The sequence below is a fragment of the Sceloporus occidentalis genome, unplaced genomic scaffold (genome assembly GCF_023333645.1).
Source record: "Sceloporus occidentalis isolate IW3139 unplaced genomic scaffold, rSceOcc1.0.p SCAF_249, whole genome shotgun sequence".
NCBI lineage: Eukaryota > Metazoa > Chordata > Lepidosauria > Squamata > Phrynosomatidae > Sceloporus > Sceloporus occidentalis.
Genome location: NW_028317229.1, coordinates 339,179 through 359,150, shown reverse-complemented (window position 1 = coordinate 359,150; position 19,972 = coordinate 339,179). Strand labels below are relative to the sequence as shown.

The window sequence follows — 19,972 nt, the reverse complement described above, 5'->3', positions numbered from 1 at the left end:
GGTAATGTATACGGTGGAATCGTCAGTGTGGGGATGACTACGCACCTAATAGATGCAGATCTGGAGGACGAAATGATAAAACGTTGTTTTTCCGCTTGGCGCGTTCCTCATAACTGGAGGCGTTTGTATTATTTCCATCCCAAAGGCAGCAGGAGGACGGCTCCTGGGTTCTCGAGTCCGGTAAACGGTGACACCGGGAATTCCACCCGGGATTTAAGATGTCGTAATCCAAAGGGAAACGTGAGACGTCGTGTAAAGTTCCGCTCCGTGCAGAGTAGTCAAAGGAAGAGTTTCTAAACGCACAGGACAGGTAGAAGCCTGATGGGGGGGCTTGGAAAACCTCAGGGTACGCTGCTGTTATTCGAATGAATTCTGCAAAAGAGAAAACAGAGCATTCTGGGTCATTATTAAGAAGAACGACGGGTTTCCCACTTTGTACCCAAACAGTTGATTCTTTTTTTAATACAGTGAGAGTGGTAGATAAGTGGAGCAGCTTCCCAGCAGAAGTGGTAGAAGGTAATCCAGTGAGGGGATTAAACATGCATGGGATAGACATACGGCTCCTGAATCTAAGACGAGACCGACGACTGATTAAGGTTTGAGTCTTTACAGCAGGAGGAACGGGCAGACTAGATGGGGCCGAATGGGGCCGATTCTAACCATATTTTCAAAACATGCTGGTAAAGGGAAGCCATGAACTTTACCAAAACTAAATACATTTCTTAAAACTTTCCTTCTCCTCTCCGCTCCCTTACAAAGCCTGCCTGAACCAATCAGCAACAACCAGCAACTTAACAAAAGCAGAGAGAGATCCTAATGGGAGGAAAAATTATGCAGATCCTGCAGTATACACAGAAGGTGGGCTTCTTATACATTTCCCCTTTTAATGATCATCGAGGTAATCTCTGCCTTCCGATAAAAACCTTTGCTGGCTGTCGGATCTCTCCGCGCTGATGTTATTTCTTAATGATCACCTCCGGGCGACCTGTCTCTGCTAATAAGGATTTTGAGAAATGTAACCAAGACGCCATCGAATAGATTTACACAAATAACAGGACCCCTGAAAATTGCCTATTTCTGGGGGAAATATATATTTCCTCATATTCTGGGTCCCAGGTCGCTGTGCCGACAGATCATGTTGGGGAGGAAAAAAAAAACCCCACAGAAATAATAAAGAAATCAATAAAGAAAGCAAAGAGACGCTTAAAGAGACACCCGTCCCGAGACGGCCCTTTTTATCCGTCGTGATTAACCGCTAATAGGGCTGATAAAGCACCCTCTTCAAAACCCAAATAAATGCACTTTGAGCGACTAATAAATCTAATTAGCCGGGACGGCACTTTGGGAAATGTTTAATTGACGCGAGGGTCTTATCTGAAACCTTGGAAACAGATGTATCGGGGCGACGGCCGCGTAACGGTTTCCACCGGACATCGACTTTTATGAGACGGAAATCTGGAATTGTAAATTATTTGTTGCATTTGTTGGATACAACGTATCAGACGGGTAGATTCTAATAACGCTGAAATATGAAAGGTATAGAATCTCTTTATCTGTTTATAAGAGTAGCGGACCGGGTCGCAGTTGCGGCGGGCTTAAGGGTTCCTGCGTTTTATGCGGCCGTAGAGGCCGCATAGGCCCGGTCAGTCCGGTCCTGACTGGGCCTATTTTAAGGTAGGGGCCTGGAGCTGCAGCTTCATCAGCCCCTAAATCAATCCGGCCCTACCGCGGCCCGGTCGCAGTTGCTGCTTGCTCCGGCAACAAGGTAAGTAGGGTGAGGGAGGGGGGGTGCAGTGAGAAGGGGCAGAGGGGGTTAGATAGTGAAAAGGGTGGTACATAGTGAGAAGGGGCAGATAAGATGGGGAGAGGGGGTAGTGTGAATGCGTATGAGAATGAATGAATAAATGTGTGATGAATTGTGAGAATGATTTGTGAGACTGCATTAATGAATGTGTTAATGATTTGTGTGAATGAGTAAATGCAAAGATGGTACATGAAGGGTGGGCTTTAACAATAAATAAATAAATAAATAAAAATGGGCTGCTCAGGCTTAAATGCCCGGGCCTATTTTTTGTCCCAGTCCGGGCCTGGACCGGGGTCCGCATTACTAACTCGGGATCCATCGCCGATGGGCATCCAGCAGCTTGCGTCAGATTTTGCTTCATTCATAATTTTGCAGGGAAGACCTAATTATCATCTGACACAAACGCAGGCACTGATAGGTCGTTGGCATGGAAACCAGAAAAAAAAAACTTCTTCAAACTTTCTGTGTTGTTTTATGTGATTAAACCTTTCAGAGGAAAGAACAAAATCGCTGATCTGCGATGGTTTATTTGCTTATCATGCCAGAGAGCGCAATTAAATGTTGAACAGCACTTAGCAATTAGCGTGGAACAGCACTGACGTGGGTTTTGTTCAAGAAATTTTAAATAATCAATTTAACCCTAAAATCTGGTAAATAAAACAATATTTTTATTTATTTTTTTTGCAGAAAATTTGCTGAGAATTTCTACAAAAATAAAAAAAATTAAATAAGTTTAAAAAAAAAACGGTAATAAACAATATTTAAAAAATAAATTAAAATAATATAAAAAAATAATACAAATATTAAAATAATTCAGTAATAAAAACAATTTCTGGAGTTATACAGGATGGTAGGATTGGCAATGGTTTTAATAAAGCCGTCCGCCAGGGAACGTAATGGCGTTACTCACCCCAGTGCAAAAAAGCCGAGAAAAACTTGTTCCAGAACATATCTTCTTTGGAATTTAACACCTGGAAAACAGGATGCGAAATAACATTTTTTACTTGAAGAAAAAACACTTATTGTAACAGGTGTATTTTATCTCATGGTTTAGGATTTTGTCTAAAAGTTGCACATTTTTTTATAAAAAAAAAACAAAAAAAAACATTTGAAGCGTTTCAGGCATCGCATCCTAATTCATTATTTTTGGCACCAAATTATGGTCACTTTTCCTCATAACATGATTTTTTAAATTATTTTAATGAATGAAAACAGTGTATTATGTAGATTTCTGTTAGCTTGGGTCAAAGAATTAAAAAATTGGTCAAAGTACCCAAGACTTATGCCCATTCCTCCCAATAATTAACATATTGGGGCATTTTTGGTTTAGGGGTGTAGCTAGAACCCCTGATTCCTCCCCTGATGCCCCTCTTTTCTAGGAGGTCAGAATGTTTGCTGGGTATGAGGGTATCGCAGGATTCTACAGCCCTAAAAGCCCCGATAATGTGTATAGAAACAGCAGGGAACGGCTTTATAAATTAAAGGGACGCTCCAGCTATGATAAGCGCTGTAATACATACTTACCCCCCCCCCCCAGTCAGCTGCAGCGCTGGCCCCGTGAACACTGTGGGCACAGATCTATTCAGACCCCTGTGCACATGTGCGGAAAGCGCTCCCTTTGACTTCAATAGGATCGTATTCCTGCCACTGATTCGCTGCTCTCAAATCCTCAGAGCGTGGAGGAGCAGGGAAGCTGTAGCTCTATAGCTGCAGCTTCTACCTAAAGTGAGTGCTATATTTTTTAAAAAGTGTTTTTAAAAAATACTTAAAAAAAACAAAACATTAAAGACACATAATTCGCATTATTATTTACTGGGGCTGTGTAAATAAAATATATTATGCCTCATCCAGAAATCTGGCAAAAAAAAATTTGTTAGAAAGGAAGGTAAATTCATAATTTTGGTTCATTCTGAGTTAATTACTCAGCGCCTGGCGACTGCACGCAGCGTGCGCAGACACAGAGTCGTACTGTCGGCGCGGTCACGTTCAACACGTAGATGACACGTAAGGGCAATTAACCCGTTGTGTGCCAGAGGTCTGTGTACTGACTTCCAACACCTGCTTTTCCAGAGCAGACACATTTGGGTTAAGGTAAGGAAACGTTTGTTCCCTTTTTTAGATGATTTCAAACATAAATACGATGTTTGTCAGCTCCCCGGAGAATTAAAGTCACGGCACAGAGATAAGGGGGCAATTAATAGTGAATTAGGTCGGTATCTCTACCCCAGAGAAAAGGCCTTTTTTTAGGATCTGAGGATGATGCGTGTTCTGTATGATGCAATCCGGGACAGGGCAAGGCTGACATCATCATGAGAACAGCTTAACCCTTTTTTCCCCTTCTTGTTGGCTGAGATTGGGGTTTTTTTCAATGGTATTTTTGAAAGAGAATGACATTTTTTAACCCTTATTTATATTTCAGGGTCCAGATTTCAGGGTTTGACCCTTGGTAGCCACAAACGATGTGTCCCTCGAGATTAGCGGCTGTCGCTCTAACAACTCTCGGAATCATTAAAACCTTACAATAAATTCAATGAATTATTAATAAAAGGGACAAAAAAGAACCTTGAAAAAAATCATTGATGTGCTTTATTTTAGTATTGCTTGAAATAATAATTCTGTAATTATATTATCTTCCTAATAACAAAGATTTACTTGCAGGGTTTTTTTAGTTGGATTTAATATAAAAGTTGTAACCATGTAAAATTTAGTTTAAAGACAATGAAAACAAGTTTACGCATTTGGTTTCTCGTTGAATGCGCAGCTGAGATGGATTTTCTGCTTCTTAATAAACTTTTTTTCGTCCTGTGGATATATATACATGCGCGTCCCTCTCATTGATAATTTTGGATAAAACCTAAAATGGGACTTTCTTGGTTTTTGAGTGCATGCAGCCACTACTAACTCACGTGAGACATGTGGCTCTAAAGTGAGCCAATCCAAAGACCCTCCGTCGTCTTTAAACAGACCGATAAGAGAAATGCATTTAGCCGTATTATCCCAAGAGAAAATGGGAGCTTTAGTTTAATTTCATTCCATCTGAAAAAGAGACCTCCGAGATCTCAAAGTTTATGAAACTTTACATCGCTTTCTATGTCGTCCCATTAAAAGGTATTAACTTCATAGAGTAAAACTTTAGTGGTATTATATAACTTCCCAACATGATAAATTCATAACCTACCTAAAAGCAGATATTAATGAATTTAACAATAAATTGACCCAAATTATTACGTTTGTAAAGTAAAACTTCGGTATTAATAAAAATGGCTATTAATGGTAAATTGTCATTAATTAGGTAAAAGCAGATTTAAATCCAGCAGCAAACCGCTTCAAACCGCTTATTTTTTTCCCCGAAATTTTTTGGCCAAATATTCCAGAACGGCGACCGTTCCGTAAAGATCTGTTCTGTTTCCGATCGCCGGGTTTCCTATAGAATATTTATGGCATTTATACTTTCTCGATGTGTTTTTTACGCCCCGGTTTGACCGCTTTTCCCAGAGAAGCTGTAAAAGCCAAGCTGGAAGCCGTTATCTGTGTTGTAATACCGAGTAACTGGAGCAGGTGCCTGGCTAAGACAACGAAAACTGTGTCATCGGCCAAGATCATTAACTTATCCGCGAGTAATTGGCGCGTTGGGAAGCGTCTTGCCTTGAAGTCGCAGTCAGTTTTAAGGAGAAATTCTACAATGAAACATAATATCTAACGGATTAAATGGAACAACCATCAGGGTTATAACCTAACCGTTAAACGGGTCAATTATAGCAGAAAAAAATAAAATAATAAGTCCATAAGGCTGTCTGAAATCACTTACAAGTGTGATGTGGTTACATGAGAAAAAAGTGTTCTGTCTAGTAGATAAATAGTTAATTTGTAGCTGGCATAGTAAGAATTCCGTCCAACAATGGGTTAAACCATATGGCGACATAATCTTCATTAGAACATTTAATAGAGACTAAGAATTAATCGCCCAGACCCTGTAACCTCCCGTGGCACAGACGGCAAGATATCACACAGCCCCCCCCCCAATCTGTAACCGTACCCCAACTTTCCAGGTATAACCAGATCAGGTGTTGTGGCATGCAAAGGGTTAACTGAGGCTAAGGGTTCATTTATCCCCAGACCGTTGTCACCTAAAGCTGTACAAGAGGTAAGATGTCACACAGGTCGCCCCGCTTTAACCGGTTGAACCAAATCAGGCATTGCACGAGTCCCTGGCATGCAAGGGGTTAAACCACGTATATTTAAAGGGCTATGTGCAGTATGGGCAGTCAGGTGAATCGAATCCTAAACGTGTCCTGCGGCATTCTAAATAGAATATCAATCAAAAATAAAAAGCACAATAAAGAAAGCACAATGATTAATGCAGCAGAAGGAAGACAATCAGTAAATAAAACAACCAATGCATTGCACCTGGCACACAAAGGGTTATCAGGGTAGATAACTGGCTGGCTGGCTGGCTGAGGGTTGTGGGAGGTGTAGCTCAGCAAACAGCTGGAGATCTGCCTTTTGATCAGCCCCGGGTTAAATAAAACAAATATCAAAGGCAGCCTTTTGTTAACCCTTCGAGTGCCAGGTGGAGGGCATCGGAGTGCTTCTGAAATGAAAGAAAGCCTGGCTTTACCATGGCTGTTTCTTCGCTCGGCTGGGACCTGCAGACCGTGTGCGCGCGCGAAGTTCCTCTCTCATAGTCAGAGCGGCTGCTGTTCATTCTGCTGTGTGCGTTTATTTGCGAGAGATCACCCCCCCCTCCTAGAGAGACAGCCCAGCACACGCGCACGCACACACACACACACACACACACACATACACACAGGGGAGGGCACAGGGGCTGACATCCATCTGCATGATGTGAATCACTATCTGATGCTCATTGAAGGGTAATGCGAGTGGGCAGACGGGACAATCAGGGGTCTCTGAGGAGACCGCACCATCCCGCTCATCAATAACCCCACATGGGAGATGACCAGAGGGCCATTGATCAGCCTGCGGAGATCCCGTGGCGCTCGGGATAAATGTGCGCTCTCTCCTCGTCCATGCGACGGGATCATTATTTATTTGTATTTGGACCGGAACGTTTCTCCCCACTTCTGCCATTCCATAAGTCGGAGGGTTTTTTTCCACCCTTTTTTTCCGCTTTGGAATATTTGGAAGAATCACAAAGCGAATTCTTCTATCCCCAGCGGACGGCTCTGCAGACGATGTGTTTTGGTTGAATGGCGCGCATGTGTTTGTGCATTTCATTCTGAGGTTTAGTCCAACTGTTTCTAATTCTCTAGATGTCATTAAAGCTTTCAGGCAGATGAGGCGCTTGCAGCCAACGTCTTTCTAACGCAGTCCAACGCGACTTTCCACGTTACCGGTTGGAGTTTATTCACTAAAAGGAAGAGTTGGCAGGAGAGCTGCAGTTTCCATTCCTAGATTTCACTATACGTTATGAAGCGCAGGTTCCTCCGGTGTGAAGGGCTGAGCTGGCCCTGGACAATGTATATGGGCGAGGAGGTTGAAGACATCTTGCTGATGCCTTCTGGCTCCTTGGGGAACCGTCTTCCCCCAACATGATCCCAACAGGGGCCGAGGCAGCTGTGTAAATGCGGGTTTTGTTGATTTTTGTTAATATATGGAATTTCTCGATGGTTAGGAGGTGGTCCGTCCGCCGTGGCCGCGGTCTATGCTCCGGGTCACCGGTCATGGGTCGGAAGCACGGACTCAGTAGTGGTTTAGAAGGAGAGGCTGTGTGGACGAAGGCTCTGAAAATGAAATCAGGTCCCGGTTATTAGAATTTTTTACCTAATCTGTGACATTTGTGACGCCAATAGAGATTCTTCTCATTTACTTCGCTTTCTGATCTGGATGGAACCTCTTTATGGGCGAGGTAGACCAGAAAATGGCGGCTTCCAACCACTCACTACAATGAGCATATGGTATGGATGGTTGGCCTTATGAAGGGTCCGCAGGTACTGTCTCTATAAGGGTCCACAGGTACTGTCTCTATAGGGGCCGCAGGTCGTGCCTCTATAAGGGGCCCCAGACACACAAATCCTTGTCTGTATTTTAACAACAGAACATGGCAAATTAATCACATAATCTGAAAAAAAGTCTACATTATTCGCTATAATTAGCATTTCTGTCTGATGGCTCCGACGCTGTCCGTGGGGGGCTGCGAAAAAAAATGTATTGAACTAAACAATAAAGATACTTAAATCGGGTGCATGTGGACTGTGTTCTAAGGAGCTTGCAATTATTCTCAAGCTAAAGAGCTAGCAATCCATTTTATTTCTGTTTGCGCTGAAGAGCTAGCAATCTGTTTTAGAGGCATCTCTAGCAGACCAGGTATTCCTATGAAATACAGCCCACTGGTTACAATATTAATAACGGATACACTGACATGATAATAATGTATCTTTCTGCTGAATTTGCCCCAAAATGTATTCGGTTTTATAATCACCGACTGGCCCGAGCCGGGATTAATTCAGTATTTTTTCCCTTTAACTTTCCGAAGTAGTTAACCGTTTGCTGTGATGTTCCGCGCAGTGATGGAGTCTCTGCTGAAAAACGATAAGAAATTCATTTTGGTTTTAAAAAGTAAAAAAAACAACCATTTATCCGGGTTACAGAACTCCGTGCGCAATCTACCCCCGTCGCCCTTCCTATAAACTCTTCGACAAACAAGGTTTGGGGGGAAAATGTTATATGACAAATGCTGAAAACTAGGAATAAATATTATTTTTGGTCCTGCTTTATTTGATGTCTTACAAAGATTTCAGCAGAATATTTAAAAAAGAAAAAATCTGTAAAATAAAAAAAATAAATAAAAGTGTAAAAATATATAAATTTATATTTTCACTTTTTATAGAGTTTTTTTTTTTTTACAATTTTCATCTGTTATAGGTTTTATTAGAAGAAAATAAAAATATTTATGTGTAGTTTTTTTGTTTGTTTTTTTGTTTAACCAAAACATTCTAAGATGATTCCGCTCTATTGTTTGTGTTCTCTCTTATTCTTTTGATGACCGCAGACCTCTGAGGCCTCTGTCCATGCGCCACGTTCACTGTGGAATGGAAGCTTTAAGGATTTACACGACCTGAAGAAAAGGCTGGAGGTTAAACTCCTTGTAAGTTGTTGGGTTTTAGAACTGTGAGGATGACGTTTATGGAACACGATGTAACTTCGTTAAAGAAAGAAGGTGAGACGAGTAATTGGGTTACGTCTAATGAATGCCCCGGATAGAGCCACAAGCCAGAGGCACTAGCCTCCTAGATTCCCACGACCGTGGCCAGTAGCCTCCTTACCTTCTGTTTCTATAAATCCACATTGTTCTGTGATGCATTACTTGTTATGTCCCGTTTTTGTACAGCGCTGTGGAATATGATGGCGCTATATCCATCGCGGCAGTCGCATAAGAGTGGTAATCCTACAGCTTGCAGTCAGGTGTTGTAAAGTCATAAATCAAACAGCTATCAGCCCTGTCCCCAAACATAGAACGTGCCGGCCAATCGGCCCCCATTCGGCCCCCGTCTAGTCGCCCGTTTCTCCTGCTGTAAAGATTCAAACCTTAATCCGTCGTTTTGGTCTCGTCTTAGATTCAGGAGCCGTATGTCTACCCCATGCATGTTTAATACCCTCACTGTATTACCCTCTACCACCTCTGCTGGGGGGCTTTTCTGCTTATCTACCACCCTTCCAGCAAAGTAAAGACAAAGTCCTATGATACTAGTTATGGTCTAAAAAAATTATGGTAACTGCAAATTCCCAACAAAGTGCTCTGTATAAGATCCAGATATAGCGTACAATGTTAACAGATATTTCAAAGATGTACACACGCGTCCTGACATTTACAAAGATCATCCCCTTGGAACGCTGCACAAAACTAAAGGTCGCCCTGACCTGTGCAAACATTTTTTTAAAAAGGCCCTATTACTAGAACACCATGTAAAAAAGATGGAAATCTCTGCATCCAACCAGAATGGGGGAGAAGAAAATTAAGGGAAAAGCTGTAAAAAAAAAAAAAAAAAAGTTGTTAAAAAATTCTGGGCGCTATAAAGAATTAAAGAGAAATAGAGTATTATTGATATATTACCGATTCTAGTTTAAAACTATGGCCAGGTATCGTTTTATGGGTCTGCTGTTCAGATGTTTTACACAAAGCTCAGTGGCTTTAAGTAGAGTAAACAAGATGAAAGTTCAATATTTCTTAAAACTGTCAATCTGTGTGACATTAAAAACTTTATGAACATGATGATTCAGAATGTGTTATATAGAATAATCTAATTTTAATTATAGTATCCTTTTTAATTAAATTTTTTAAATATTTTTTATTGGGCATTCCATTCAGGTTGCCCTCCGTTTTGGTTCAGACATTGCATTTTATTTATTACTGATAGTCTGCATGATACCTTTTCATTAGAGTTCGGAGGAAATCATTTATTGGACGATTAGAGTTTATTCGGGATTATTGATTCTATGATTTGGTTCTGTAAATGGAATGAGTAGCGGAAAACATGAGTTCTTTAAACGTGAGTTATTTATAAAGTGAGCTCGTCACAAAACTGAACCAAGTTCCGTTATATTACCAAAAGTGTGCAGAGATGTGTGCCTGGCCGATAAAGCCCTGCAGTAGGTGGGGGAGGTAAGAATACCCAGGGGGGTATTTTGTGCCATATTGTTCATGGTTGCCCGATGAGAAGTGGCTGGGTGAACATGTGCTATTTTTGTAGATGGTTTCCATGAAGCCTCATTCATTCACCTGTAGAGGAATCATTGAGATAGCACAGAATGTTCTCATGCAGGTTCGCCGTACGATTATCCATTTAAATCATGCGCCAATCTCTGATTTTTTGGATTATATGGTTGAATTGCTTCCAGATGCGAGCTACACATAGAAGACCAGTCAGGGAGAGACACACAATGAGTTTATTTGCCCTTTTCAGTAGGTATTGGGCTCCATAGTCTCCATTTAAGACATCCGATGATGGACACGGCCTCGCTCAGCTTCTGGAAGATATGACTCCAGCTGGTGGGCACCTTGGGGCATCCCCACCACTCTGATTCTTAGATCCCATCTGCCCAAGGAACCATAGAAGATGAGGTTCAGCCACAGCTGTTGAATAACCAACGTGGATGAAGAAAGTCAGGTACATAATTCTCTTGGCCTCTCTTGGCCAGGTCGTTAAATGTGCCATGAAAACATATGAAATGTATGTTGGTTGGTACCATAGCACTACTCTTGGAGTCAGTTGGTGGGTTGAACACATTGCATGTGCGGTATGGGAAGAGCATATTGGGATTCAGCTTCTGTTCAAGCTTTTAAATAATATCCTTGTCACAATGTATCCCAATAACCTTTGATATCAGTTTAACCTGCTGCTTTGCTGAGGACCTCCGGCACAGAGGGCTATTTTACTTCTAATCTCCGACTATGGGAAAGTATGCAAGGTAAGAGTGTAAGAAATTTTGACCCTCTTACAGGGTTATTCTTTTAGGGAATGTGTGACGAATAAAGCACAAATACAAGCGTATAGAAAAATGTATATTGATATTGAACTAGGCCACTGTTACAGGTTATAAAACATATAACATACAGAAAACATTTGATAATAATACAAAACAAAAGGGATACTTAAGCACATTCTTGGGAAACCTCTCTCAGCTCACAGGCTTCTCCCGAACGCCATCTTGCGCAGCTTCGTTCTGAGTCTCCTGACCCAGGACACTTCTGTTTGCTGCGCTCTCCTTTCTCAGACTCTCTTTTCTCCCTCTTCTTTCTCTCTTACTCTTCTTTCTCCGACTCTTCTTTCTCTCAGACTCTCCTTTTCTCAGACTGCTCTTTCTCCTGCAGCCCCTAACTAGTCATCCCAGAATTCCTTGTACCTCCCAGAAAGTGGTTCACCCAACCCCTCTTTTCAGACATTTCCTGTATGACCCAATTATGGAGGAGACAGGTAGTCTATGCAAACATGCACACAGTTATGTTAATATACATCGGCTTCAGTTGTCTGACCCCCTGTGGGGTATCCCACCTCTGTTGGAGCCTTTGTTCCAAACCCTTTGTAATGCATTACTATGCAAATTACCTTACATTGTAAAACCAGATATCTCACCTTATAGAAACCCAAATCGTCCCCAAAACATTATGCAATAAATGTAATGTCCCATTTTAAAGGCACCCTTAATTTCTTACAAGAGTCACAGGATAGTCGTAGCATAGAAGTGGATGAAGAACTGGCCAGAATGTTTGATCCTGAATGAGTTTGTGGGTTTCTATGAGCCTGCATGCCAATGAGTCACCTTGGGTCTTCTAACAATGAGTTACTCAGCCAGCAGGAGATGTGGTTGGATGAGACCAAGTTCTCCTTTGAGTTCCTGAGTCATTCTCCACCGTGTATTGTTTTATGTACAATACTCTAACAGCTTGACAATCTATGCAGGGTGCAGAGGCTCAGAAATCCTACCGGCATTATTCAATTACTTTGTCATTTTCAATATAGTCTGATTCAACGCTTATTGTGTCTGCACCAACACACTACACACATTTGGTCTGTGAGATTCAATCGCTCAGAAGCTCTTTGATGACTTAAGATGCAACAATGTGGCAAGTTGCCCACTAGTCCACTTCCCACAATCACCTTTTCAGTAAAACCCACACCATTTTTTCCCCCATTTTCACCAGATTTGATGATTAACCATAAAGCCTACCAGTCGTTATCATCTCGAAGAATGTGATGTGGGGTTAACTCCTTGGAATTATTCATAGTTCCGTCGGCTACCCTTAAACATACAAACTAGAAGGGACAGCCGACGGCTATTGGCTGCTGTAAATATTTCATTGTTTTTCTTGATTTTCTTAATTTATAGACCACAGAATTAAAGTGTTAAAAATGCACCTTTCACTCTTTCTTTCACTCTCAGAGTGAGTGAGGGAGAGAGACAGACAGAGAGAAAAAAGAGATATATATACCGTATATATCGATAGGGAAATATATGTAGAGAAAGTTAGAGAATTAGATAAATAAAGAGAAGAGAAGAAAAGAAGGAAGAAAGGGTGGAAGGAACGAGAGAAAGGAAGCAAGGAGAATAAGGAAAGACAGAAAAGAAGAAGAGAAAGGAAGGAAGAAGAGAAAGGAAGCGAGGTAGGAAGGAGTTAAAAGACAGAAAGGAATTAAAAGAGAGAAAGGAAGGAAGGAAGGAAGGAAGGAGAGAAAGGAAGAAGGCGAGAAAGGAAGAAAGGAAGGAAGGAAGGAAAGAGAAAAAGGAAGGAAGGTGCAGACGTGAGCTATATATGGAAGCTAGAACTACACTATGTGGTTCTGGGTGGATGTGGTTTGAGTCCCTCTGTCAGCCAAAGGGTTAATATAACATTGTAATTTATTACCAGAAGAATGAAATCAGAGAAGCTATGTTTATTTTCTTTGGCAAAAAGTAGATGCGCATGAAAATGAGGTAATTCAATCCGGTGATTTAATTCAGCAGAGAACGGCATTGTGAATTTATTATTAATGCCGCGCGTCTCGTCGGAGCTCCAGTTTTGGATAATCGTTTATGAAAAGAGGACGCAAAATCAAAATCTTTGACTCATATCGTATCTCCGTATCGCATCACGCAAAGCATTACTTATTAAAAGCCATTTACAAATGACGGGGTTTGTAAAATAAAGTGGCAACAGGTGTTCCTAAAGCCATTAGCGTGGAATAATGCCTGAAATAACACGCTAAACCATGCATGCGCGGTGACCAGTGTGTCACGGTTCATTTAACCCATTGAGCGATGACCTGATGAGCAATGGACTGCAAGGTAAAGTGTTAAATGTTCAACTAAATATCACTTTGGAAAATGGACTCTGTGCAGCAGGTAAATGTTTCAGAGGAACCTTATCTAAAGGTGGATCTTACCGGTACATGGAAGCTTCCCGACTGGGGTATTTATGGACCAAATACCCAGGGTGCAAAAATGAAACAGCTATATGATGTCAGACACATTGCACGTGGCTGGTAATGAATAATTCTTAAATATAATGATCAGCAGGTGGCATTAGTGCAGGTTTAAGGGGCCCCTGTGTGCACCGAGGAACCCCATGGGTCCCCTGAGACCTGTGGACCCCTGCACTGCGTTATGCCACTGTAGGGGTAAATCCAAAGTCTAACCATTTCGAGCCCCTATACGGGGCAAGTCTCCGTGCCAGGAGAGTCCAGCGCCTGCCAGAAATAGAAGGGCGCCCGGCAGTCACCAAAGAAAATGCCCCCAATATGTGGAACTGTGCAACACGATGCGTCCGGGGCAACAAAGGGATTCTTGTCTGGGGCACTTTTTGGCTGAGGACTGACTTTGCTTCTGTAGACCATTGCCTTGATTCCTGTAGGTGGTGGGGATCTTATGCAGCGAACGATGAGTATCAGTACCCACTATCCACTAACAGTATCCCGGCACTTTCAATACGGATATATATACATTTAAGTAATTTAACATTTTAAAATGTACTTGCAATCAAATTTTAATCATACCGTTTTATTATATATTTTATAGAGTAATAAAGGATAGATAGATAGATAGATAGATAGATAGATAGATAGATAGATAGATGATAGATAGACAGATAGACAGATAGACAGATAGATAGATAGATAGATAGATAGATATAGAGATAGACAGACAGATAGATAGACAGATAGATAGACAGATATAGAGATAGATGGATAGATAGATAGATAGATAGATAGATAGATAGATAGATAGATAGACAGATAGATAGACAGATATAGATAGATAGATAGATAGATAGATAGATAGATAGATAGATAGATAGACAGATAGATAGACAGATATAGATAGATAGATAGATAGATAGATAGATAGATAGATAGATGTGTGCGTTATAAATAGATCAATCATTTTTAAAAAACTGTGAATAAAAAGTAAGGAATTTGTGAGAATATCACTGTATTTAAGTATTTTAGCTGTATTTATAACCCCTGATTTAATTGATATTCTTCTCCTTTCCTCAATCCTCTTTCAATTTGCGACAGGTATCGGAAACAATGAGAAATTCCTAGGATTGTATTTAACTTCAATCCAGCACTGAGCCCTGGGGGGGTGGCGTCTGCAGATAACTAACATCGGGTCAGAACATCTCATAAAAAAACATTATTATTATCTATTGTTTTTTATAGCGCCGTCACATACCGCAGCGCTGTACAATGGGTAAACACGACATAACAAGTAGTAAATAACATAACAATTGGAGGCAGGGGAGATCTGCTCAGATGAGCTTACAATCCAGAACATACATTATAAGAGCAAATACAATATAATCAGAAGGAATCCTTGAACCTGCGCGTCTGCGTGGGGGTTGGAGTGCGTGAATCAGTCTTCTATTAACTTCTATATTGGCTCTTAGCAGCCCAGACTGTCTTCGTATCATGAAAAAGAAATCTATTTACAACAAAGAAGGTTGCTTAAAGCCTTCAGGTCCTTAGCGGTCTCTTCTTCACTTTTCCATCTGAAGAAGAGTCTCCGGGTTCGCAATATCTATTTTATTTAATAATATTTATAATAATAACATTTAATGATATCTTTTTAGTTAATATGTTGTTGTTTTTTACATCCTTGACAAACAAAGTGTAATTGGAAATAAAATAGTGTGAAAAATAAACATTTAAGAAAAAAATGAGGCCGGTCCAACTCAGAAAAATCCTTTTCAGAGCAGGAATGTTCAGAAACTGGATACAATCTTAGTTTTGTTGAAGCTCATTGAAGTGGTTAAGCTATAATTACTCAATAACTAAGTTTGAAAAGTAAAAATTTAAAATAAAGCAAAAAGTGAGTCTGTTGAGTGCTGTTTTATTTAGAAATTTAGAATTTACTGGCAGATCTGCCCCCATTCGGCCCGTCTAGTCTCCTGCTGTAAAGACTCAAACCTTAATAAGTCGTTGGTCTCATCTTAGATTCAGGAGCCGTATGTCTATCCCATGCATGTTTAATACCCTCACTGTATTGCCCTCTACCATCTCTGCTGGGAGGCTGTTCCACTTATCTACCACTGTAAGTAACATTTACATTACAAATAATTTCTGGGAAGGATTTGGGGATTCAGAGGTCGTAGGAAAGACATTTGGAATGTTGTATTTGGATAGAAAAGTGTTGCATTCCGCACCTTTAATACCCGCAGAAGCCCCAATCATTTCGTTAGATGTCTTCTGACCTCATCAGAGGCGCAAAATCAACAGATCATAAGGCGTCTCTTTATAAAGGTCATTTTCTGTGGTCTTCGTTATCGTGTGACCTCTACCATCACGTAACCTCACCTCTGACGGCTTAATCTCCTTCCCCAAGACAACATATTGGAGCGCTCGCTCACGCTTTGACTCGTGTTCAGCGTCTCCAGGGTCCGCGCGTCTCCTCCTTTGCGAGCGGGACGCCACATCTGGCACCTTTTACCTCTGTTATCCAATTTATTATTATTATTATTATTCATTTATTTATATAGCGCCATCATATAAAGTAGCGCTGAACACGACATTTCACCCCTTTCCGGCCCAGACGCCATCGTTGCCCGTGTATTGAGCCTCCTTGGTGGTCTTTTGGGTGCTCTTACTCTGTTATCGACTCTCTAGTTATCAAAAGTATTGCCTATTTTTACTTTTTCTTTATGGAAAAAGAAAGGCGAACATAGAAGATTTTAGCGTAATTTATAAAGTCATGATAAATAATATTAATATTAATAATAGTTATAAGGAATTAAACATTGTTTAACTGGAAAAAGGATTGCAATAAAAGATATTTTTTTTAAATATTGCCATTATCTTCTTGAAAATCTAATTGAGCAAAAAGCATAAAGAAGCACAAAATTTTAATAGCAGATGTCCCCGGCTTTGTTTAGCGATGAATCGTTTAATGCGTTGAACCCAAAAGCTTAAAAGCCGCCGTCGGCCGGCTCCTTCCCGTGAAAGCCGGACCCTCTGCATTTTCCTCTTGAAGACAAATGATTTACCATTCAAGTGGCCATAATTGCTGTTATCTGAATGTTCTCAAAATACAGGAAATCTACTTAAAAATAAACTCCCAAGGACTGAGTTCAGGATTTAACCCTTTGTCTGCCACATCCATACCATGCTTAATGCCCTCCGGCTAACATAGGGTTAATTTTTCCAACTCTTATGTGGGTTTGGGGGTTTTTTTGAGATGCCTTAAAGGGGCAGAATAGGCCATAAGTATCTCGCTACTATTATTATTATTATTAATACAAAAAAATTTAAATAATTACCATTTTCAAATAAGTTCTCGTAAAAATGCGAAAAATGATGATTATTAATGTATATATAGCGCCATCTTATTCTGGACATTTACGATGGGTAAACGGGACTTAAAAAATAACAATTAAGAATTACAGAAAATGATAAATAAGGAGTAAGTGAATAGGGAGAGGCTATAGGAATCTCATCTTTAAAAAAAAAATACCATCATTTGACTACTAAATCGAATAAAGTCTGGAATTCCTACTCAAAATGTAAAACAAAAAAAATATTCTTTAATTTGTATCCACTCTCCGCGCACCGCTGGGAGTCTCTGCCGCCATTGCAACGGGTGCTGGAGACAAAAAAAAGTTTAAAATACTTTTAAAAATTCTGCCTCAAATGCAAATTCAGTTTACGTAAAGGAAATGCGGTTTATTTCTAAAAATCACTCTGGTGCAAAGTTTCAAATGTGGCCTTATCACCATAGCAACCAATGCAATGATCCAATCAGAGGGAACATTCCATTGGTTGCTATGGTGATAAGACCAGTTAAACCCTGGAATATATATATATATATATATATATATATATATATATATATATATATATAAAATGCCCAATGTCATAAAAAATATGAAAAAATGATCACATTTTGAGCCCCCCCCCAAATACCTGGGAACCTTCATGGTTTTTGCCCCAATCTCAGGGTGAAGGGGCAGATTCTCAGGGTCACTAAGTCTGACTCCTTCCTATTCTACCCCCCCCCCCCCTGTGATTATATATAAAACTCCCAGTTGGGAGCTTTTGCTCCCAGTATGTTATGGTTGATATCCCTGCTTGAATGCAGGTGACTCAATTAAGTGACTCTATAAATAATGACAAGTCAAGGTTTCCATGACGACCGGTATTAGAGCCATTTGGGTGACATTTGGAGAGTCACTCCATAGAATCATTATGATGGGCTAATAAAGGGTTAATGAGTCTTAGCGGCAGCTCATTAAGAAAGTTCCCGGGAATGGTTAAAATCCACTTCAACGACGCAACTGACGCAGCGCAGCTTCTTATACGGTGTTTATGGCAAAAATATAAGGTCTGTTACCTACTGACATTAAACACTCATTTTTTTTTGGGCCAATTACGCCCCATCTTGCCACATTCCGGATTCATAATTCCCCTCTTTGCCGAGAGATCAGAGCTCATTAAACTCTTTACAAGACGCGTCGGCGTATTTACATAACATATAGATAATTGGGGCCATATGTAAATCCTGTGAAGGTCATGTGACGGCTTGTAAATGAGTGAAAATAACCGCGCTTTTGGCAATTATCTTTATTAATGGTTCGTTGTATGCAGAGAACATTTCCCTCTCTAAATAATTTACTTAATTAGAACGATTACATTGATGATTGACAGCGACCTTTAAACAATTCAAAGAATTGTCATTAATTTTGTTTAAATGTATATAAGATTAAAAAGCAAAAGAGTTTTCTTTGCACTTTTATATTTATTTACTCCTTTTTATCAGAAATTGATGATGAAACCATAAATAAGCTATTTGTTATTTAAAAAAATGTCATAGAAAAAAAAAGTTAATCTTTCCTAAAAATCCTGCATTTTACCGTTTAGAACCCAAACTAAACCTATAAAATGTTGTATACTGATGAATATATATATGTACAGTATATGTATTTATAAATATTTATATAATAAATATATATATAATAAATATTTTTATATATATAAGTATACTGGTATATCTTTATGCATCCATTGCACAGCGCTACAGAATATGATGGCGCTATATAAAACAATAAATAATAATCCTTAAATAATATTTATTTAAATTATATATATATATATATTTATAATATTTATTTATTTTTTCTATACATATATATATATATATCTACTTGAAACCTGGAACCTGATTGGTTTGGCCAATCTTTGGTAGAATAGTTGAAGTGGTAGATAAGTGCAACAGCCTCCCAGCAGATGTGGTAGAGGTTGCTACTAATAAGTTATCTCCGCTATTGGGTAAAGTGCATTTTTTCCAGGTTGGGGTATTTACTTGTAGTTATAGAGCGTCACCTAAACGCACCCTACACAATTTTATAAACCATGCGCGATGTATAAAGCCAAAGGCCATGAAGTCATTGAGGTTCGTGGCCATCAGATGTATCACAAAGTACGGCGGGGCTTTTAAGGGTTTCTGAGAACCTCGTCCCGGCTTCATCTCTTCACCTGATTCATTAAACATTATTTACGCACAGAGTCTGGCCGCAGAGTATCGCATTACGCGGCGCTTCTGTTACCTTCGGAGATTCATACATCACCTTCGGACTACGCGAGAACACGGGGCTCCTACGCAACTTACCCCGAGCCGACTTAATAACCCGAGGGATCGGAGCAAATCTACCCTCAGCCTGCAATACGCATGAAGCTCGTTTCTAATTCTTTGGTAACGCGCCTCGGCGCGGAGGTCCGAAGGTGTTAAGTCGCTCAAAAATAAACAGCCATAAATAAGTCAATGTCAGACCCGGTTCCCAAAGAATGACAGATATCATCTATACAGCGAGCTGTCTGAATTTGCCAGCAAATGTATATAACAAATGTATAGATCAAATGTATATAACAAATGTATAGATCAAATGTATATAACAAATGTATAGATCAAAGGCAGTCAATGGGATGTATATACATTTATCCATAATACACTGACTATTCCAGTCATAGGGTGCGGAAATTACCATGACATGAATGTGGCTTCGTCCCAGTATGGGAGGGAAACCAAAAACTCCCATCACTCTAAACCAACCTAAAAACACAAACAAACACTGCGGAATATGAAGGCGCTATGTATATAATAAATAAAAAAATAAATATATAATGCGATATAAACTATATATATATATATAATAGATAAATAAATAAATATATAATGCAATAT

The 19,972-nt window shown here is 40.0% G+C and overlaps 1 protein-coding gene across 1 annotated transcript in view; it reads right to left on the bottom strand.

Annotated features, from left to right (window-relative positions):
• LOC149276045 (leptin receptor-like) overlaps positions 1-7,311 on the bottom strand; it is a 32,849-nt gene extending 25,538 nt beyond the window's left edge. Inside the window, exon 1 of the mRNA XM_089503974.1 lies at positions 7,232-7,311. Coding sequence (XP_089360100.1) covers positions 7,232-7,311 — 80 coding nt within the window. The remainder of the gene's footprint in view (positions 1-7,231) is intronic.
• Positions 7,312-19,972: the final 12,661 nt, after the last annotated feature.